At 39.2% G+C, this 22,703-nt stretch overlaps 1 protein-coding gene across 8 annotated transcripts in view; it reads left to right on the forward strand.

Annotated features, from left to right (window-relative positions):
- The window catches only part of MSH3 (mutS homolog 3), a 92,719-nt gene that overhangs the window by 1,127 nt on the left and 68,889 nt on the right, over positions 1-22,703 (forward strand). For 5 of the 8 annotated variants that reach the window (XM_064642934.1, XM_064642935.1, XM_064642940.1 and 2 more), the window contains exons 2-8: positions 1,808-1,931; positions 2,875-3,095; positions 5,429-5,641; positions 6,906-7,022; positions 7,794-7,911; positions 8,447-8,592; positions 9,587-9,753. In XM_064642934.1, the coding sequence (XP_064499004.1) occupies positions 1,808-1,931; positions 2,875-3,095; positions 5,429-5,641; positions 6,906-7,022; positions 7,794-7,911; positions 8,447-8,592; positions 9,587-9,753 (1,106 nt within the window). Of the gene's footprint in view, positions 1-14; positions 418-459; positions 659-1,807; positions 1,932-2,874; positions 3,096-5,428; positions 5,642-6,905; positions 7,023-7,793; positions 7,912-8,446; positions 8,593-9,586; positions 9,754-22,703 lie in introns of those variants that run through there. The other 3 variants (XM_064642938.1, XM_064642941.1, XM_064642936.1) reach the window with 3 other exon arrangements.

Genomic DNA, 22,703 nt, shown 5'->3' on the forward strand with positions numbered 1-22,703 from the left:
GTCTGTGTATCCTGTGGCTGAACTGTGTTCATTATAATACCAAAACCCACACTTACAGGCCAAAAAAGACCCAGCCCAGGTGCAGACCCTTCCCCTGAGCACATGTAGAAGGTGGCTGGCGTTGTGTAACTTATATGGAAATGACTAATCAATCCTGATAGAGGGGCTGTGCTTGGGAAGTTACTAATTCTGGATTTCTGTGTATAAATGATGGCACAGAAAGTCCAGTTGTTGTGCTGGATTTGTGGAACACACTGCGAACCCGTGGCCTGTGAAGTTCTGAAATAAATATTCAGTGTCTCTCAGGTGTGTATATTGGCTTGTTGCACACCAGATGACAAATCAGATTTTGTGGACAACTCTGGCATGTAGCAGACTGAGCTCATGGCCCAGGTGATGGAGCTCAGGCAACTCCAGGTGGGTCTGCTGTTGGGTGCAAAGCCAAAAGAGCTTGCAATGATCCAGCAGCCTCTTTGTATCACCACTGGTTAAAAACTGCTATCTCTTAGGAACTGGTTTTCATGCTGAGTTTATGTTTTCCAGTCTTCCTGTAGTTAAAATTTCCAGCCCCTTCTAGCCTGGGATGGTCGTTTGGTTTTTCCACCTGTGTGTTAAGGCAACTTGTTTGGTTACCTTTGGTCCAAATGCATTTTTAAAGGTGTGATTGCAGCTTTCTGCCCATGCAGAGAAAGCTTCCTAATTAGTGTTAATTTGGTGGTACTTAACAGTGGATTCAGAAGCTTTGCTACTTATATGGGCTGTACATATGGATAGGTTATATAGAGGTTATGAACTTGGTGGGGGTGGAGCTCCTGCTTAGTTGTAAGGAAATTGAAATTCCTCAATTAAAGGCTCTGAGATTACCATATGAAATGTGGCTGCAGGCAGCTGAAAGCATCTGCTGTGTGCTTATTTGTTGGAACTCTAAGTTACTTCTTTATATTTAGTCAAACTTCTTGCATGCTGTTAAGCAATAGATCATTGATGAAACAGCATAAATTGACGAATTTTTGGTTTACATAGTGTTCAAGTGCACGTGTCAAAAGACATCTAAGGAGCAGTGGTTGACAGTGCTGTATTTTGTACAAACCCAGGTGCTTACAAGTAGTTTAGGGAAATCTTTTTAAGCCTGGACTGATACTTGCAGGATGGTGTGGAGCAGATGGAGGTGATCCCATCATCACTGGGATTCAGTCCATAGGGAATGGTGCCTCTTGGGGGTGAACAGCCAGTGTCTGGCAAGGAGAGAGCTCTGGACTGTGGGAGTGAGGATTTGCAGAAGAGCTCTGGTTCAGGCACAGGTGGTGGCTGTGGTGTTGTGGGAAAGTCTGTTAAATACTGGGTTCAGTTCTCTGCCACAGAAGTGCTCTAAGCTGCCTTTTGAAGCCACAATAGCTGCAGGTGTTTCTTTTATAGCATAACAGCCAACCTGATCACAAGATGTACTGTTCCTCTTCCTCTTGTAGCCTCAAGTGCTAGAAGAACTGTTTTATAAACAAAACATGTAGATAGGTAAAATAGTTAGGAATTTTGTATATGGTAAATTATTTTCATAGAATCACGGAAGGCTTTGGTTGGAAATGACCTTAAAGCTCATCTCCTTCCATACATCGTCATGGGCAGGGACACCTCCAAATGGACCAGGTTGCTCCAAGCCCTGTCCAGCCTGGCCTTGGACACTTCAGGGATGGGTTATTCAATAATTTTGTATTATCTCTTCATGAAATGCTTGGTTGCATTACTGTCTTTCATAGAGGATGGCAAAGAGAAAAAGGAACTGAACTTCTTTGTGTAAATTATGTTTCAGGCTTCTGAATGTGGCACAAAAAAGAGCACATCAACTGAAGGCAATGAACCCTGTGAAAAGAAGCCCAGGGCACAACAAATCACTCTAGAAGATATCTGTAACCCGTTGAAGACTCAGGAAAAAAGTGAGTTGACTGTAAACAAACCTCCAAGCACTGAGAGCCAGTAAATAGTTTGTCACTGTCAAATGTGAAAAAAGTGTCTCGGTACTTCGGGAAGTGTCCCTTGAGTGTAAGATACAACTCTGAAGAGCCATAATGAGCATACTCCTGAACTGTTCAAGAACCTTTCTGTGGCACAGGAGCTAGGAATTTGAGCCTTGCTCCAGAATTACTCTGCAAATTCCCTTCCGCTCACTCAGCTTTAACAGGTTGTTCAGTCAGTGAAGTCCAGATGTCCAGGCAGAAATGGTGCAACTGTGTTGGTTTAACAGTCTTGTTCTGAAGCACAACTGACACTTGAGAGCTCTGTAGAGCCTGGTCTGTAACTGGTGTACCCAAAGGCTACCCCGAAGTAAATTCTCACCTGGGAAACAGGAGCCACTCCATTGTCTTGAAAATGCCTGAGTTCCATCTGGCTTTGAACCAAGAGTTTAATAATGAGTGTATATAAAGTTCATTGCACTTCATTTAAAAGAATTAGCCTCCTAAGTTTTTTAAAGTGGGAATTATATTCAATTTTGTCAGTGCAATGGTTTGAAGTACCACTAAGACACCACCAAGTAGCAATACTGCCAAAACCTGGACTGACAAAAATTCTACTTGATTTCCAATATTCTTGACTAAATTAGTGGCTTTGTAGTTACCAGCCCAGAAAATAGTTGTGTGTCTTTTCCCATGTATGACCAAGCACACAAGTGAGGAATACTGGTTTTCCAGGGAGTTAAGCTGGTTCCATGCATGACTCTGTCAGTCTGGGAAAAATATTGCAGTGGGAGAGGAGAAGGAATGTAGAGAAGAGAGAGATGGAGCAAAATGATTTTGTTCTGTGCTTACTGATGTTATTCTAATAGACATTCTGCTTTAGAAAATAAGTTGCTAATGTTTTTGTTGTGTATTTTTACTGAAGAAGAACCTCAGAAGCATGAAAAGCCCTGTATATGTTTGGAAACTCTAGACAGACTGAGAGAATTCTGCAGTGATTCAGACCAGCAGTGTACCAGAATCCAGGATGGTTTTCAGGAGAAGGAGTCCGAGAGTTTGAAAAAATGTCCCAGTATTACTGGGAGAAGTTCAGAATTGAAGATCCCTCTTCCATCTTGGGACACTGACGCAAGGGTTGCTCAGAAGGTATGCAGAGCTGTGGTCTGTGGTGTGTAGATTGCTTGTCGTGGTTTAAAAAAGCAAGTTTTGGCAGAAGCTTTGTGTTTTTGTGTTCTGTCATGAAATAGTGCAGCAGAACCCGACAGACCCCACAGACCCTGCTTTCCTGAAGCTCTTCTTGTAGTGAACAGGATGCATCTTTAGCTCTTCAGTAGTACCACTGAAAAACAGCAGTAATGAGAGCAGAGACACTGGTAGTGTATCTTGTGATTGAGTGAAGCTGTAATATCGTAATAACGCATGTTCAGTTGGTACTTGGCTCATCTTTCTTTCAATTCTACCAATTTTGATGTGGGCTGTCAAATTTCTACCAGTCTTTCTTTACATAAATATTAGAAGTATTGCTGAGATGTAGCCTAATCCAGTGGCTGGTAATCCTGACTACTAGAGATACCACTGCTTTTTCATCTGCAGAAGATATGGGTAGGTCGCATGAAAAATTATCATTGTTATATGTATGATGCAAGTCAATAAGACTGGGGTAATAGTACTTTGTAAGAGTAGTAGTACTTTGCTTCTTCTTTAATTATGGGTCTAATTAACTTTAGTTAATTTGTTGTTTTAGGTGTCAGGTCCTAAAAGGTATTTCCTTATTGTGGCAGCTGCTCTTTAGTGTCTGACTCTTTGAGGGAAGGAGGATGTATGGAAGGTTATACAGTTGATTTTAACCCTGCCTGAAGCTCATGAACTTAAACTGGGGGTGTCTGGTTTGTATGAGTGTGAGCTCAAAATGCTGAAGTGAACAGCTTGTGGCAAGATATTTCTGTTGTGATAAGGGATTGAGGTTATGTAGATGTGGTCCCTTGGAGAACACAGAAAACTGATTCCAGGGCTGGCCTGCCTTCTTGGAGCAGCTCGTTTTAGATGTTTTTCCTGCAGTTTTAACCTGTTTATGTAAGTGATTTTCCTCTAAATCCCTCAAGCTGCTAACTTAAAACTATCTCAGTGATTCAACTTCTCTCTCTGTTTTTACTTCTTTTGCTTCCTTTCATGACCTTTATTCATGTGGTTGTCGCTACGATTTCCCCTAAAATGAGACAAGGTCTTCCTGCTGGGCTGGCACAGACCTTGGGTTGAGGACTGCTGAGTGCTTGGGCTCAGGATTTTGCAGTAGAGACATCTCCTGGGGCCATCCAAGTTCTGGTGCAGCTTTATTTGTCCTGGGCTGTGCTGTCTTGCTGGATGGTGTGCAATTGTGGGAATTTTGCAGTTAAAGTGTTCTTTTTCCCTGATTGTTCTCTGACTGCAGTCTTTGTACATTCCTATGACCCAGAGTGTATGATTTAAGCCGTCTCTGTATTTCTTCTGAGTTATCACGGCTGCGAAACAGTCTGTTCACTTGGTTGCTTGTCATCTGGATGGGAGGCTTGCTAGAAATGGAAGTCTAATGGATTTATTTGCAGATACAGAATTTTGCAGCACAACCTAATGAATTGTGTTTTGAATGATCATAGGCTTTAAAAACCTGTGGAGGGTGTTGTGTTAGTATTTTTTTTTGAACAAAATTTATTGGTACTTGATATTGTGATATGAGTGAGGAAGAACTTCACTGTAAGTGAAAAATGCCTTATCAGTGTTGTTCACTGCACTAATGAAAGACTGAACCCATCACCTTGCTGACAACACAGAACAACGCTGAGTTGTAGACCTGAAGTTACTTGACAAGAATAGGCTGCGTAATGTCATTGTGAATGGTAAATTGCTGAGAGACTGAGCTGCTCAAAGTCTTACATGTTAAGGATTTTAGAAACTGTAGTATAGATTTTTTGTGTATAAATTATTTTGGAAGGTTTGCTGAACTTATGTAATAAGGGCAGACTGGAGAATAAATATAGTTTTTGGTGGTTGAGACAGTGAACTGAGACTCAAATTGTTTTATTTCTGGATTTACTGTGAATTTTTGGAACATCATTAATCTCTCTACACTGGAGTTTCTTACTGTAAACTGAGTGGTTATTTTAATATCTGGCCAGTTTGGACTGCCCAATCTTTGCAGCCTGCATGGCTCTTGATCTGTGTTTTGAGAACTTATGATACAATAAGCATATGATTTCACCTGAGGTGTCTGAGGATTGTTGTACAGCAACTCAGCTAACTTTGACTTTCATGACTTTTTAATTCCTTTTAATTCCAAATAAACTGTGTTGTGTATATCCTACTTTAATAGTTTTGCTGCAGCTCTTTGGGCTATTTAATGCAAGAAGAGTCTTTAGCTTTGTGGTCAATGCAAGCCAAGGTATATGGGGGCAATTGATTTGTTTGATGATTCCTAACTGTACTTTTCCATCCTTTATTTACAGGAGGAGGTACGATGTGATCTTAGTCAGTTTTCTGCATCTCTTAAGTCCTATGAAAATACTCAGAATGCTTTGGATACAAATCTTAATAAAAGAACCAAAAGCATTTACACTCCATTAGAACTTCAGTTCATAGAAATGAAGAAACAGTATAAAGATGCTGTTTTGTGTGTGGAATGTGGATACAAATACCGCTTCTTTGGAGAAGATGCAGAGGTAATTTTTGCCAGGGTTATGCAAAGATTGTTGCACTGTACTGGTGTCCTACTCGGTCTATGACTACTTCCAGAAGGGAGGTTTCTTTGTGGGTTCTTCTGATACTTGAAATCAAGGTGAAAAAATCTCTACATGCTTAAACTTTTTGTCAAAATAGGCTTTATTATTTTGTAATTGGATGGTAGTGCTTGCTGTCTTGCATGCTGAGAATTTAAGGTGAGTTCCCAGAATAATTACTTGTCAGAGTTAAAACTGAAAAACTCTCAGAAGTGAATTGGCTTAAAACTCTACCAGGAGTATTTCAGTTTGGAAGACAGTGGAACAAGTACTGTAAAAAGAGATGAACATAGCAAGTATAGTCTGGATACAGAGGGTATTTTGAATGCGTGTTCAGATGTGGCACCTACACATGCCAGATCTGTAGGAACTGGAAAAGACTTGATAAAAACATAATTTTGAAGTGATGGTTCATTAATGGTTCATAATGTTGGGGGATTTTTTTTGTGATGTGTCCCAAAGTCTTTGCTGCCAACCTTTGATTGGTACTATTTCCACACTCGAGACCAGTGAGAAATGTTGCTTAGTTACTGGGAATTAATTTTCCCCATGAAATTTGGGCTGTGTAATTTGTCTACTCATTTGCTGGTGTACTCATAGTCCAGAAATAGAAATACGTGGTCCAGGGAGACAGGTCAGTGTTTGGCTGCAGTTCCTGCTTAACACACATTGTCTAGTCAGTGAACAACTAAAAGGCAGAAAGTCAAATACGAATCACACATGATAATGTCACATTTCAGTAAGTGTTGTTACTCTTTTTTATTAAGTATTCAGTTTCTACTACTCTTCGATATTGATTTTTCAGTATTTTAATTGATTAGCCAGCTTAATCCTATCTTAATAACCACAAATTAAATACCTCAATTCCTTTTGTGTTTTTAGGAGTGCAAAAATTATTTGACCATCTGTTGAGCTGTGTTTCAGACCCTGTGTGTACAGTATATGTGGTTTGCCTCACAGTGGTGAAGATCAAACTGCACCCTAAAAATCTGACAGGTGAAATCTGTGATAGCGAAGCCCCTGCTTGTGGCAATGCCAAGACAGGAAGGTGCAGGGGCCCAGTCCCTCCAGGCTTTCTCCTGGAATGTTTTCCCTTTGACACTGAGCTTTTAATTGTAGCTGTGCATCACTGTTGTCATAGAGATAAGCTCCTTACCCTCCTGAATGACTTTCTGACTTGTCGGCTGACTTTTCTTGTACTTTGCAGATTGCAGCTAGAGAACTGAACATCTATTGCCACCTGGATCACAACTTCATGACTGCCAGTATTCCGAGCCACCGGCTGTTTGTCCACGTGCGGCGCCTCGTGGCAAAGGGACATAAGGTCATCTTTGACCTTTATTAAATCCTCTTGAGCACAGAATAGCCCTGAAATAACTTGCACCTATTGTAACCAGAGTCTTATTTCAGCTGAGAAATGGGCAGCTCATTATCACCTGCTTCTCAAATTAAAAATGTCCTTTGTTTCAATTCCTCTGCTCTGGGAGGTGTCATGGACCTTAAGTAGATTCAGGCTTCCTCTGTTTTACAGAAAAGTATTTTCATGTTTTCAGGAACAGTTCTGGAACAATTTTTCCTCTCAATATTTCTTTATCAAGTCTTTCCATTTGATAAAGAGAAATGTATATATCCTCTCTCTCTTTTATTGATCCTCACATCCTTTTTTTCCTTATCCCAGCCCAATTTTTTTCCTTCCTGTCCTTGATCCCTGTAATTCTATGGCTTTCTGTTGATACCTCTTTTTCTGGTTTTAGGAAAAGAATGTCACAGGATCCCAGAATATGCTGAATCTAAATTGATTACAGCAACCATTCTCTGATAAGCAGTGAACTGTAGCTTAGTTGTTTCAAAATAGGACAAGAAGCACAGGGGCAGAAGCTGAGAAGGCAATTAGGAGTAGACAAAGGGTCAGGAAAAGGAATGCCTTTCTCATTAGTAGGATTGATGTTTGCCTCTGCCCTTTCTGTTGATGATGCACTCCAGCTTGAATCATGCATTTGCTCTTTGCACATCTAAAAATATCATCAATCATATGGAATAGTAAAAATAATAATTTATTATCAGAGATCTAACTTTGTTTCTTGTTTGCCTGTAGGTTGGAGTAATAAAACAAATGGAAACTGCAGCGCTGAAAGCTGCTGGAGAAAACAAAAGCTCTCTCTTCAGCCGTAAGCTGACTGCTCTCTACACTAAGTCTACACTTATTGGAGAAGATATCCTTTTCAAACAAGTTTGGTTTCAGATCTAACCTTTGGTTTGTGAGAGGTCTTGATTCCAGTATTATCACCTGGATGGAACATGAGTAGCAAGTGGCAGCAGGAAACCAAATTCCTTTAATTTTATGTTGTGTAAAACATCTGGCTGGCTTTTCAAAGAATTTAATCTCCTCCGGGCTGTAGGTTTGTTGTGAAACAGCAGAGGTTATGTTTACTGTAGTTGCTTTCTGAAGGCAGAGAGTGGGCTTCCCAAGTCTGCCATGTTCTGCAGGTCCTGCCTAGAAAATGCAAAAATGAGATAGAAACAGCTTTTAACCAGTGACTTTAGTTTCTTCCCTTCTATTTTTCATTTTCCGATCTCCTGCCTTATCTATCTCATTTTTTTTCTTTAATTTCTTGAACTAACTTATCAGATACCAGGAGCTAAAAAGATTTTTAGATTAGTGCTTGTGAGTAGAGAAGGACTTAAATCCACAAGGACCTGTGAACAATCCACCCAAATCTCTGTACTGGTTTTTTTAACACTTGTTACATGTGAACCCTTTGCTGAAGCTGGATGATTCTGTGGATGTTGAAGAGGTAACAAGAGATGTCCCTGATAACTACCTCCTCTGTTGCTGTGAAAATGGAGAAAACCTAAGGGGCAGGAAGACAGGTGACATTGTTATAGGCATTATGGTAAGTTAGTTTCATAGGGGAATCAGTATTTTAGGGTTTGTGTGGGGTGGTTTGTTGGGTTTTTTTGAGAGCTGGGTGATTACCTTCTTGAAGTCATGATCTGTCTTATATATTTTAATTTGGGTCGGGAATTGATTTCTTTAAATTACTTTTTTGTGGGTTTTTTTGTTGTTGTTAAAAAGGGGCAGTTTAGGTAAGATATCATCTGTATGTGAACTGTGATGGCTTTACATTTGAAAACTACAGAAAAGGAGTTGATAGATGAATATTCATGAAACTGTATTTGCTGTTGTTTCACTTGAAAACATATTTTAACCAAATACAGGGAAATCATTAGTTCAGATGCTTTACTAACTTTAAACATTTTAGGGTCAATATTTTAAAGCTTGTGACTGCTTTTTTCCTATATAAAATACTATTCTCTAGAGCAAAAGACTTAGGATTTTTTACCATTTACACTTCAGATTTGTATTCTCTTATGGTGAAGATTAAAACCAATCACTTTAACCAGCAAAACGCGGTGATAACTGAAGCCTGGTCAGCTGGTAATTAATTAATTTAAAAGCATCTTGATTGTGCTTGTGTTTGAATGTCACACTGCAGATGGGAGAGAACAACAAAAGCACATGTTTAGATTCCAGGCTGAATTGCATGTAGCTTTCATAGACTTCAAGTACATAGATTTGAATTGTATGAAAAGTTGAACAGTGGTGGATTGATGACAACAAGAGCACATTTATATTTTTAATGTATTGCTGCCACTTATCAAGACAAAGTCGTGACAGTCTTTTGAAGTTATTACAATACTATAGATTTGACAAAAACACGATTTATGTTTTTTGATCTGTCACGTTCACTCTGTGTGTGTGGGTGCTGTACGGTTTTGTGCTGTACACCATAGATTTTCTTTCTGGTTTAACAGTTTGAGTCAATGAAACACTCCCTGAAAATGTAAATATCCAGTGGATATATATGTATTTTTTTTATTTGACAGGTGATCCAACCAACTACTGGAGAAGTAATTTTTGACTGTTTTCGGGACTCTGCGTCTCGCTCAGAATTGGAGAGTCGAGTTTTGCGCCTGCAGCCAGTTGAAATAATTCTTCCATCCAGGTTGTCAGATCAATCTGAAAAGCTCATCAGCAGTATAACCTCCAGGAGGTAAGTTTTGAAGGGATTTTGTGTTTGAGGCTTTTTTATTTTTTATTTTTTATTTTTTAGATACAGCACACCTATTGATAGAGTTTAGATCCAGAAGCAGGTATATATGTGTAGTTCTGTAGAGGCTCATTTCAGAAGTAGTTTGCTGCTGGGTTGAAAATCTCCCAAATGCCTCTTATTCTTAAATTGTACTTAAATTTGTGGCTTCTCTCTGTGGCATGTGAAAGATTCATGTGCCTAAACGTGGCCATTTAGATAGTCTTGCTACCACACTCCTGATCATAGGATCTGTTGGAATAATTTCCAAGCTTATGCACTTACCTTTGGCTTCTGAAAAAAGTGTTTTTTTTTCTTTTTGTTTCTATTAATGTAAATAGGTATAGAAAATCTTTGCAACTGGTATTTGATTCTTTTTCTCCTATTACACTATCTTGAACTTGGGTACGGACTTGGGAGTGTTGTGACTGATTATCTACTTATGTTTTGAGTTGTCTGTGTATTTCAAGAGGAAATTTGTTACCTGTTTTCTGTATCAGTTTTACTGTGTAATAAAGCCAGAAGAGGATATAATTGGTAGGGTGATAGATTAAAGATGAAGCAATCCTCTGAACAGGTGGGGTAGGCTTGTGAAATCTTGCAGATGCAATTTTTGTGAGAAAATATCGGTTTTTCTTTTTTTTTTTTTTTTTTTTTTAAACCATGCAGGCTTGGGCTGTAGAGAGCTAGCTCAGAGCTTGATGTTTCAGTAATCATTGTGATGCAGGTTTGGGAGAGTGGCTGTATCTTTTTTTTCTCCTGGTTATGCACAGTTGAAAACGTCTGTAACTTCTCATTTTTATGAAGATCCAAAAATACTACCCATTAGCTGATTCTGTGAATAGATATTAGCTTGTATAATTTTTTGCCTTTCTGGTAATTTACTAGGCAGCTTTCCAGCCTAAATGTTCTTAATTACAGGAGAGTGACAAAAATAAAAGACAGTATTGCAGTACACTTCAGTAGCCTTATTTCAAAAACAATTCTTCATGAATTTTCTTGTACCAAAGATGAAACCACTAGAGGGCTCTGAAGTATTTAGTATTATTTTAAGTGATTCCAATATGCTGCTTTCCTGTGCTTTTAACTGGGCTTCAGTTTTTATACAGTTGCTTTTACACAGGCAGGAATTTCATTTTAATGTATATTGAGAGGTCTGAAGTATTCAGGTTTGGTTGTTGGCCCATTAGCTGGTAATTTCAGTCTTCGTCTGCTCTTTTTTAAAAACTCCTGGGAAAAGTTTCATTTCTGTAATGTTTTGAAGACCCTTCTGACTAAAACCATGGAAACTAGGTCTTGTGATTCAAGAAGGCTCCTCATCTCTTTGTGTATTAGTAATGCAGTGGAAAAACAGTGAATTTGTAAAAACACAAAGGGCACAGATGGGAGAGAAAAATAGTCCCATGAGGAAGAGCTTGGAGAGATTGAGGAGAGAGAAGGGTCTTTGTTGTGTGAGAATTGCGCAAGTGGTTGTGTGGGTAACTTGGGGGTGGTTTGGTGTTCGAACTCGGCACTGAGCAGCCACGGTGATGTGGGCTGTACAAAGACCACATGTGAATATTCTGTACTGGCGTGTGTGTCTCTGCCGTACCTCTGCACAGTACAGTATGTAATTCTTGCTTATGGAATGCTGTGCTTCTCTCTTCCTGTTACTGCAACTGTATCCAGGTTCAGCTGTGTCACTCACACTGTTCGCTGGTGCTTCTGTTCTGGTGTTGTGTTCATTTTCACTGCCAAATTTACAGCAAAGAAGGAAAAAACAGCTGAGTGGCAGGATTCTGCTGTTCTAAATCTGTTTTTATCAAAAACAAGAGCCACATAAGTTGCTAGAAGTTTTCCATGTCTAAAGCTGATGACATTAATGAGCAGTAAGTGAAGGCAAATGCTGCTGTAGTAAGATCATGTAGCTCCTTGTAGGATTTGTTCATAAAATGGAGTTTTAGTTCAGTTAGTATGAAGCCAGGTTAGTTAAAGTGGATAAATGGGTAATTTTACCACTGATTTAAATGACATCTTTTTTTAAAGACTTTTTTGTAGCCATTTGGATTAAACGGGAGTTTGCCAACCTAAGCAAGCTTTAGGAATAGTTTAACTTATGGTGTAGATTCATATTACAAGCTAGAAACTTTCGGTAATTTAAAACTTGTTGGAAGCAAATGTATCGAAGGCTGTCATGGTTCCATGCTGGTTTGAATCTCACACTTTGCTGTTTCATGTGGTAAAAGAAATGCTCCTACTTACCGGTGTCATGACATTGTCCATAAAAGTTGATAACTAGAAGATACTATTCAAGGGCAGATTTAATGAACTCAGAAGTACTAATCAAGGATACTGAACAGGAGGTCAGTTTTGATGCAGAGCCTTCCTTCAAAAGCAAAGTGTAAATTAAATGTACATCGCAGAAACTGGCTCAGGAGAAACTGTTCTGTTTGCAAATGCTGACCTGCCTGGAGGAAAATATTTTAGTGTTTTTAGCTTCCTTCTTTCTAGAAAAACAAGAAAAAAGTCTTGCCTTCAGAAAATATATGTATTTTTACAGAAGAACACTGTGTTTTGTACTCCCAAGTTCTTCCTAGTCAAGAGGGCACCTACCCTCCTTAGCATGTTGGCTACTTTAGAACTTCACCTGTGCTGATCTTCCTGACAGTATCTTTGAGGTTCCTTTTGGTTATTTTTCTCTTCTCATGTGCCCCTTTTTTGTTCCATTGAAAAATCCAGTACATCTTAAGAGTGCTCCGTTGCTCCTCTTTTTCTATTTTTTTTCCATTTGCCCCTTTTTATGAAATGTTTTATCCTGTGGTGTTCTTGGCTACTGTGTAAAACCACACTGATCAACAGTCCTTCACTTTTAATCCAGAGTGTTTCACCCCAGTCTGCACTGTTCTGTTTTTTTTACATCTTTTTTGATGTCTGGCCAACAATCTAAAACCAGAGTGATCTGACAACTGACCTATTGTCTGTGTAGTCTCTCACAGAGAGTGCTATCCATTTCTAATTGCTCTCATGGATGAAGTTGTGGATTTATGTCCTCGGTCAAAGAGTAGAAACTCTATTGGAATGAACTCATTGAAGTCTTGTAAATGAGTATAAAATGCAAAAACAAGACACCAAAGGGTTACAGTGAGAGTGAACACTATTGCAAATTAAATTGCAGAGCAGAGGACTGAAGAATACCTAAAGGGTTGGCAATCATAAAAACTAGTGGTTTCATGGTTTTATAGCTTGTAATATTCCCATGGATTTTTAAGTGAAAGGCAAGCTGTGACAAACATCTTGAGAATGTTTTATGTAAGTGGAAGCCACAAGCAGTTTGCAGCAGGAAATAAAGAAGGCAAGTAAAGTACAAAACCAGCGTGTGAGCTATTTTCTGCAAATACAAAACCCAAGTGCATCAGTGAACAGATGTTTACTTGCTAAGGAGGCATTTTACTCTGCTAGGAATCCAATTCATGGCCTGGGCAACCCAGCTGTGGGGAAGCTGCCTGGAGAGTATTGATCGTGTCATAGCTCACTCCTTTTGAACAGACAGGGGAAAAAACTCCACAACAGTATTATCACCTCATGTAATGACCCAACAGAACTGTTGGATGGGTTGGGTTTTTTTTTCAATTTAATGCTGTTGCAGTCATGAAAAATGCTGTTCTCAGTACCGGAGTTGATTCTTGTTTTCTATGGCACTGCAGGTGAGGGAAGCATGGGGCTTAAATCTCATTCAACAAATGGCTTATGGGTAAAGTCATATTTTCCATGGTGTCTAACTGCCCTTCACAGTTTGGGACACAGCACAGGCACATGGCATCCTTTGGGTGGAATTATTGTCCCACTGTGCGTGCAGAGTTGTTGCTAAAGAAACACACAGAGGAGGTTGCAAAGCCCTGTGATTTTCTTATCCCGGATGATAAATTGCATTAAAAAAAAGTTAACATTGCTTTTTACAGCAGCAGCTGGCCTTTGCAGGCCTTGTCTTACCCAAATCCCCTGAGAGAAAAGCAAAGATGTGTGCCCTGATCAGCTTCCCCAAATTCTTTTCTGCTTCCGAGGTGCATTATTTTTCATGTGACTGCAAATAGTATGGAAAACATGCTGTGTTCAGTAGCTGTATTTGTGGCATTTTCGCACTGATTAGTGATATTCATGCATTTGGATTTCCCCTGCCCCACCACCATTTGAGCCAGAAATTATTAAATGAAGAATAAATTGATTTGATGCCTGTCCAATTTCTTACTATCAGAAAGTTAACTTTTTAATTAGGATCCCCACCTTACTAAAAGAAGCAGGAAAGGTAAAACTTCAAAGCTTTTGCTTTCATGTTTTGGCACCTATTTGATTTACTATTATGGGATAGATCAGAAACTATGCAAGGTACATATGTAAGTAATTCTACTTTTTGTTGTCCTCTCTAGTTTTGATGTTACTTGTTTTTTTTTCTCTCAGTATACATTCATATACTGTGACTTTTTACATATTCAAATGGAGAAGGATTCTTAACCTCTTAAAACTGGCATGCAAGTTTAAATTTTTTTTTAATAGTCTGTGAATGTTTGTTGGCATATTTGTTAAAGTCCTAGCATTTTTCTTTTTTTAATAATGACTACTTTCCCATAATTTATTCTTCTTTGAAGCTGACTCGGGACATAAATCTTTCCCTGTGAAACAGTGGCACCATGGATACCTTGGATGTGTTACCTTCTCAGACACTACTTCCCACATTTCCTGCCCTCAATGTTAGTGCTAGGAGGTAGAAATTCAGCAGCTTTAATCAAAACAATGTTGTGATGAGAGAGAGAGAGAGAGAGAGAGACTAAACTGTCTGCATGTTTGACATGCAGATAAGTGATACCAGAGCGAGGAGAAGAATAATGCTCTTGCAGTGGTGGTTCCCAGGGAAGAGAGAAAGCCCATGAAGTACTTATTTTTCATAAACCCAGAATATATTCATTTTCTTAAATTTGAAGAAAATGAAACTGAAGTGGGTTTTTATGTGCCATCAATCTACTGAACTGCAGATGGGAACAAGATTTGTCTTTCAGGCTGTCTCTAACACTTTAATTTTGATAATTAGACATTTGTCTCTTTTAATAGATGTTCTTTTTTATGTATGGCATAGGTAAGAGGCTTTTGGTAAAGACTTGTGAAGGGTGTGCTCTAGGCATGGACTCTTCCTCTGGTAATTTGGAATAGTAAAAATGACTGTTAGACATTTGTACGTCAGAGGTTTTTATTTTTTCCAAAATTTATGTGGATATTTTCTGAGTTCTTAATAGTGAATTTGAAACTGCTGCTATAGTAATGAACTAAGCACAAAGCTTAGTAATACAGTATTTTTTAATGTAAAAAGGTTTCATGCATGATACTTGCTTTCAGTTTATGTGAAAGACTGTTTCTGCAGAGGGAGACTGATGTACTTAGAAGCACTTTGTAGCAAGTATACTTGAATCTCTTGGCACTTCTTACTTCTTCACTTGAATCTCTTTGGCATTGTCCTGCTCCTACAGACCCCTCTACAAAGTTGTGGTTGATGGGGACCCTTAGATGGAGAGAGAAGTAGCAGATCCCATCCCAGAGAGGGCATAAATCAGACCTTTCCACCCTTCTTCATCTTTAACATGCACTGGGGTAGTGTAGGGTTCTGAGAAGGAAGGATAACTTTCCTGGACAGCTTCCTGGATAACTTCATGCCATCTCACTGCATGTCTTCATGTGAGTTTTGGCTGTGCATTTTACTGGACAGCTCTTGTTAGGGCTTGAGGAAGAACAAGAAAACACAGTGAAGAACAAGGTGGTGTTTAGATAATCACAGAAGAGTTTGGGTTGGAAGGAACCTTTTTAGGATATGACCATCCAACTGATTCCTTATCCACTGAACACTCCATCCATCAAATCCATTCCCAGGGCACTGCTGCGTTGAAAATTGATTCATTTGAGAGAAAGTGAGCTAGGAAGAGGAAAAGGCTGAAAAGAGAAGCCTTTCATTTATGGAGAACAATTGTGTAGTTGTCAAAAATCCTTACTTACAGTATTAATTGATATGTTAAGCTAGTTTCATTATCTGAAAAGATTGCGCGTGCATTTGCGTCTACAAGTGGAGAAGTTAAGCCTCACCATGAAGCACTTGTATATATTGCAAATATGGTGTGCTTGTTATTTCTCATGGCTTTGACCAAAAAAAATACTTGGTTTGTATCTTGAAATTTAATTAAAGGATTTGTGCTTTGAGTTAATCTGGGTGGAAATATAAACACGTGATAAAGCAGTCTGGGTGTGAGAAATTCATATGTTTCAGACACAGCCACAGTCAGACTACAGCCTTGACCTGGCATCAGAGTTTGAATGCTAATGCTTTTGGGTTGCCTAGGTAAAGAAGTGCTTTCATAGCTATCGTAATCAAAGCCAGTTATAATTAACCTTCATTAAGTTATGTTTTGGAATGCATATTTTGGAATCTGCTCTTCATTACTCCAAATCATGACATAATTTTGTGAGCCATGGCAGAGTGGAAACTACCAACTGTATTAAACAATCGTCCTGTGATATAAAATTAGCGTGTTATCAAATATTATTAACTGCAAAGTAACACATTTGATTTTTAACATACTGAGAAAAGGAACAGAGTAGAGTATCAGTAGCTTTTGCAGTGGTTCTGGTGGGTTAAGGAATCATTTCTGCTGTCCCATAGCCCCTTTCATATGATCAGTGCAAAAGTTTTTGTGGCTTCATAGTGAACTGCAACCGGGAAAAAAGATAAAACCCCAAAACCACAAATGCCAAGAACCCTCTTTTTTCTAACATAGCCTCTCCTTATTAAGAAAAGTAGAATTTGTCTTGAAGTGCGGCCGTATTGACAGCTGTACAATTTCAAGTCAGCTGTTGAGAGAGGACTCAGGATAAAACATTTATTTGAACATGGAACATTTTATTTGAGCATGGAACTTTTATAAAGTCCCTTTATTGCAGTCCATACATGCATAGAAATATTAAGAAATTAATGTGTATTAATAGGGATGTCTTTTCAGGTGCTTCTGTCTCATTGTTTCCTATGAGTGGAATCTAGATTGGTACCTGAGCAAAAAGACCACGTGTCTTGTGGGCAAGAATCTGTTCTTTGACAAAAATAAACTGTTTCATTTAGTAGCTTTATTCCCTCTATTCCCTCTAATATTGTAAGCATTTCACTTGTTGGCAATAATAAAAGATTTATTATTCAATTTCCTTAGGTCTTGACTTACAAAATCCGGTAAGTTAAATATCTATTGCTTGTAGAATTAAGATACTATTTTTTCTTCTATTTTTGTCTTATTTAGAAGAAACAAACAGAAAAAACACGAAACTCTACCACCTCTGTTTTCAGTTCACTTCTACAGAGATGGCATGCAGTCTTGTGGTATTTAAAATTATATTTTGGGCTGAATCATTGCCAGAGAGAGCATTCACTCAAATCAAAGTGTAAATATGAGATAAATTGAACTTCAGTTTTTAATTCTGATCTGCTTTTCCCTTTTTTTTTCTTAAAAGCATACCATTTAGCCCACGCTGCCTTCACCTGTTTCCTTCAAGTGTTTTTTTTCCATTTGTAAAGTAATTTAAGTAGCTTTTTGCAGTTGACTCCTTGATTGTAAATCCTTGCAAGAAAGAAAAATACATATTGTACAGCATCTGTATGTTGCATGCAGAATTAAACCATGGGAAGGACAACTTCCCTTCTTTTTCACTTGTCTTAACTTTTCATGGAATGGGAAATCAAGGTAAGTAGCCATTTATGGTTAAAATGTGCCACTCCTAAAGTTCAGAAATGTGGCAGTAAAAAGAAAATTTTGTGTATTGAGGGCATAAATACTAACACTATTTGTATTTACTCTATTATAAATGTGACTGTGTTTAAGCATCTTGTACATCTCACAGGAAAGGCTGAAATAATTTGTTGAAAAATTACAAGTTCATTTCATTACATTTAATGGATTCTTAAATCTGTATCAGCTTATCAAAGGAAACATTAATTAAAAGTGTAATTGACCAGCCAGCTGTTTCCCCTTTTCTGTCCAGTAGCCTGTATTAAAATCATTACAAAACATGTAAAGCTCTTTATCTGAGAGAGATGAGAAGTTCCCCATGCCAAATTCTGCTTAGGCAGTGAGATTTAAATGGTACTTCCTCACTTCAGGCATGTTGGGTGAGCAGTATCTGCAGGCTGTTGGGCTTTAGGCAGAATTTTTTTGCATGGGAAGAACGTGTTTTGTCCATTAGTTTTAGAGTGTTCATTTCCAAGCTTGGAAATTGTTCTCCTCAGGTACAGGAAGGGCCTCAGGAAACCATTCCATGTTTCAGTTTTCCTTTTGCGAGGTGGTTGGGAACTGCAAAGGTCCCCTTGGCCATGGAGAATCTCTGTGCTCCTTTGGACGTGCCTTGTAAGCAGTGGCAATATAACTACCCACATTTTGTGTCAGTACTGTACTTGTACATGACCAAAATCAACATCATCTTTCTCTTTCCAGAAACCAGAGTTTGGCCTCCCTGGGGATTAACACAGACTCCTTGGGGTTTGAAGCCTTATTTCAACATTTGTTTACCATTTGCAGGCTTGTTGGGTTTTTTTGTTTGTTTTTTTTTTTTAATATATGAGAGCCAAATTTCTGTTTGAGTTAGAATTATTAAGAATAACAATCCCATTAATGCACATGACCAAACCCCCAAAGCTTCCTTTGGTTTTGGTGTGGAGAATGAAAGCAGTATTAATTCCCATGTTACCACCTGTAACAATAAAGATTCCTGCTCTTTTTTTTTGGCTGTCATTCCAATTACTTCATCAGGAACTTATACTTACTAGGATTTGTGGTTATATTCAGCTCACTCTCCCCATCTTCAGTGTCATCCTGTTTTCACTGGGTGACTGAAAGATCAAGTTAGAAAGTTTTATTCCAGGTGCTGCTGTGGTTTGACAACAATGAAGAAGAATAACTCTAGTAACAGCAAAGAAAAAAGGAGTGGAGGTAGAGCAGAACTTTGCCTGTTGTATTTAGCATCTCAGTGGGTGTCTCTCTGAGTTTGGAATTGGGAGTATTTTTGTTTTAGTCATAGATGGAGAGCTCAGATGGAGACATTTTTGGAAGAAAATCATGGGTAGCACAATTTTTCAGCCACATCGGGTTGTAAGATCATTACAGACAATGCACTGTAGCAACACCCAGCTGGATCTTCCTTGGAAAAGCCCTAAAAGTCTTTGCAAGGTACAGACCATGTGCAAAGGCAAACTTGCGTTGATTATTGAAGCATCTTCAAAAGTAGGTTTGTTTTTTAGGATGGCAATGCTTAATAGTTGGTTTTGTTATGGTCTCTGATGACATCAGCTGTTACAAATGGCTGGAAGATCTTAAATGGTATGTCCTTCCCTTCCTATTGCAGATAAAGTTTGCCCATAGGTAAGGGAAAGAGATACCTCTTATCTGATAGATGGTTGAAGTCCTCTAGATGAAGACATGTTAAGAGAATTTCTTCATGGAAGGTTCCTTGGTTTTCCAAAGAGCATCCAGTGCTCCAAGCACAGATCTTGAGTTCCTGAGATGTGTGAGAAAGCCTTTGTGGGATCTGATGACCTGAGGCCACGATGTGAGCACAGATCAACACTGGGACCAGTTACCCCAAGTGTCAGATCCATTTTGGAGCTCGTTAGTGGGTTGTTATTAGCAGTAAATTAATGTCCTGTGGTGTCTCATGGCATGGGAGAAACTACTGGAGCACTGGCTGTGAAGCCAACCCATATGTTCTTGTTCTTACTTGTGCAATTAAAGCTACAACCATTTTAAATTATTTTTAATAACTTCCACAGTTTCTTAAATAATTTTTTTCTCAGAATCTTGGAAAAACTTGGCTTGGATGAGCTTTCTGGAGCTCTGGTTTCATGTAGGTTTGTCCAGTTCAGAAAATCCTCGAGGAAGGGAAGCCCCCAGCTTCACTGTATTACCTGCTTATGTGTTTAAATGGTCTTATGGGAAAGAATGTTTTTTTCCTAAAGTCTGTGCAGAATTTTGAACAATTTGCAACTTGTGACTGCTTGGTTTTGTCCTTTCACTGTGCTCCTTTGACCAGAATCTGCTCTAGACTTTTCTAAATGCCCCTTAGGTAGTAGGAGATGCCGTCTCAACTTTCTCAGTTTCCTTAGTCTGTCCTCATTTGACATATGCTTTAGCCCCCTAATAAAGAAATACAATCACCATGCTGTTTTCCTTTCCTCTGCAGCCTGGATGAATGTATTTTCCACCTCTCAAAAATATTAGTTAGGAATATCAAGTGTTGCGCAAAAATATCTGGATAAAATTACCCAAATCCTGCAGAAATATTTTGGAATTTTTCTCCTTTCTATTATAACTTTTTACAATAATGTGGTATTTTAAACAAAGAATTTAAGAACAAATACAGGTTTTCTGCCCGTGTGCCAGGTATAATAACCTATCAGCATAGTTTGAAAACACACTAATGTGCATACTTTCCTTTTCAAATATAAATTAACCTGAGATACTCTGGGCTAATTTTGATTTTCCTTTTTTTCTGATTAATTTTTTAAGTTGGTCTGTAATTTTACAGGGTCGTGCAGTGTATTTATCAGGAGGATTCAGTGGGGTGGAGACTTATAATTTTTGTTGTTTTGGTTTGGTTTTGTGGGGAGTTTGTGGGGGTTTTTTGTTTTGTTGTTATGGGAGATTTTTTTCAGGTATGTTTCTAGTTGACATTTACCACTTTGAGAACCAGTGAGTTTCTTCTGACAGGACATGGCTGAGGAATGCATGGGAGAAATGTTAGGCCACTGTTTCTGCTCTGAACTGTGACCTGCACTCCCAGTAAAACAAAAGGAGGAAATTTCCAGTATCCTCCGGTTTATTTGGAGTGTCAGGTGTCCTTCAGCTGTGAGCACAAGCCCGTGGCGTGTTGTTAATTCTGGGTGCTGATCAGTTTCCAGACAGGGGTCAGAATATTGCTGTCTATAATCAGACAAGGCACGGACAGATTCTTCCTGGAGGCCTTTCAGCTCTTCCATTCCCACATGACATCTGCGTGGAAAGTACAACCATCTGCTCCTTGGCCTTCCCTCTCCTTCAGGCTGTCCCTGGCGGACCTCTGTGTTTTCTCTCCCCCTGTAGTACAGCTCTCCAGCCCAACTAGCAGCTCTCATGTGAGTTGTTTTTGCTCCATTGTCAGTGTCTGTGTGTTTGTTTATCATAAAAGGTCCTAAGCCTCTCTTGCACAAAGCTGAAATCCAAGCAGTGGGGACTCCGAGTCTTTGCAGATCACAGGAAAGTGTGTAAGAGCCTGAACAGGAGCTGGATCCCCTCTTCTGAGCCCTTAAATTAAATCATTTCAGTGCACTGATGAGTGGAAAATACAGGTATGGCCTTCCAGCTTGCAGAGGCAATATGCTTTCTCAGTGAGGTCTGTGTTAGATGTTCAGTGCTCCCAGTAAATTTCCACTGCAGTTCTTATGCTGACTGAAGAACAAGAATTATGTTTCTGATAGTTCTTGGCAGGTAGAGCAGTGGTAGCAGTGTGGGAGGTGAGCTCACGTTGATTTACAACAGAGGCATGGATGGACTCTGTCACCATCTCAATTATTTCTTATATAATCATTGGAAATGATGTTTCATAAGCTGATGATGACTTCCATCCAACTTCCTGTTTATGCTGTAGATCTGTGTTTGTAGAATACCCTTTTATCTATTACCGGGACAAATGTAGTTCACACTTCAGCAGCACTCCTTAGAACAGAATCCCAGGATATTTGGGGCTAGAACGGACCTCTGGAGATCACCCCATCCAACCCCCTGCCCAGGCAGGGTCTTCTGAAGCAGGTGACACAGGGATATGTCCAGTGGGTTTGGGATGTCTCCAGACAGGGAGACTCCACACCCTCCCTGGGCAGCTGTTCCAGGCTCTGCCACCTCCATGGAGAGAAGTTCTGCCTCATCTGAGGGGAACTTTTGTTTGAGTTCATGGCCCTTACTCCTTGTCCTGTCACTGGGCACTGCTGAACAGAGTCTGAGACCATCCTCTGACACCCCTTGGGGATATTGGTGTGGATTGATGGGATCCCCTCTCAGTCTTCTCCAGGCCCAGCTCCGGCAGTCTCTGCTCATCAGAGAGATGCTCCAGACCCCTCATCATCTCTGTGACCTCTTCTGGATCCTCTCCAGGAGCTCCTTGTCTTTCTAACCATGGTGGATTTTCTGTGGTTGATACATCCTGCAGCATTTAGCTTTGTTTTTACGTTCTCTTTAATTCTGTAAAGAAGTAATTAACTTGAATTCAAGATTCTTTCCAGAACTATGTTGTATTGTAGCCATCTGCTTTTAATTTTTAATTAAACAACCTCACCTAGGAAACGCTTTTCTTTCTTGGACACAGCATTAAATGTTTTGCATATGTATGTGTATGATCCAGATAACTTTGAATATTTTGAGGGACAGTGGTATTTCAAATATATGGAACTAAAAATAACGTATAGATTTTTGCTCAGGCACAGTATAAGGGAAAGGGAGATGATTAAAATGGTTGGAAATATTGTTAAGCATTGAGTTTGACTTTGTTCAAGCTGAATTTAGGCTGGTACTTCTGCTGCTTGGGAAGATGTGTCTTTGAATAGGATGTATTCTACCAAATTTTTTTCCCCATCAGCTTGATCCTAGAGAGGGATTGTAATGGTGAGTGTTAATGACAGTAGGCAGTGATTTGACAGAAACAGAATAGTTATGACTTCAGTGCAAGATCTTGTAGGTGGGAAGCCTTTGCAGAAATATTATAAGAGAGAGAGAGAAAAGTGCTTTGTGCTCTGAAGCTTCTGCTGTTCAAAATGAGAACGTTTCATGTTCCTGTCAGTCAGCACCAGTGTGATCAGACAACTTGTGTCGTCCTGAAACAAAGAGCAGTGGAAG

Source organism: Pseudopipra pipra, chromosome Z (genome assembly GCF_036250125.1).
Source record: "Pseudopipra pipra isolate bDixPip1 chromosome Z, bDixPip1.hap1, whole genome shotgun sequence".
In the NCBI taxonomy this organism is placed as follows: domain Eukaryota; kingdom Metazoa; phylum Chordata; class Aves; order Passeriformes; family Pipridae; genus Pseudopipra; species Pseudopipra pipra.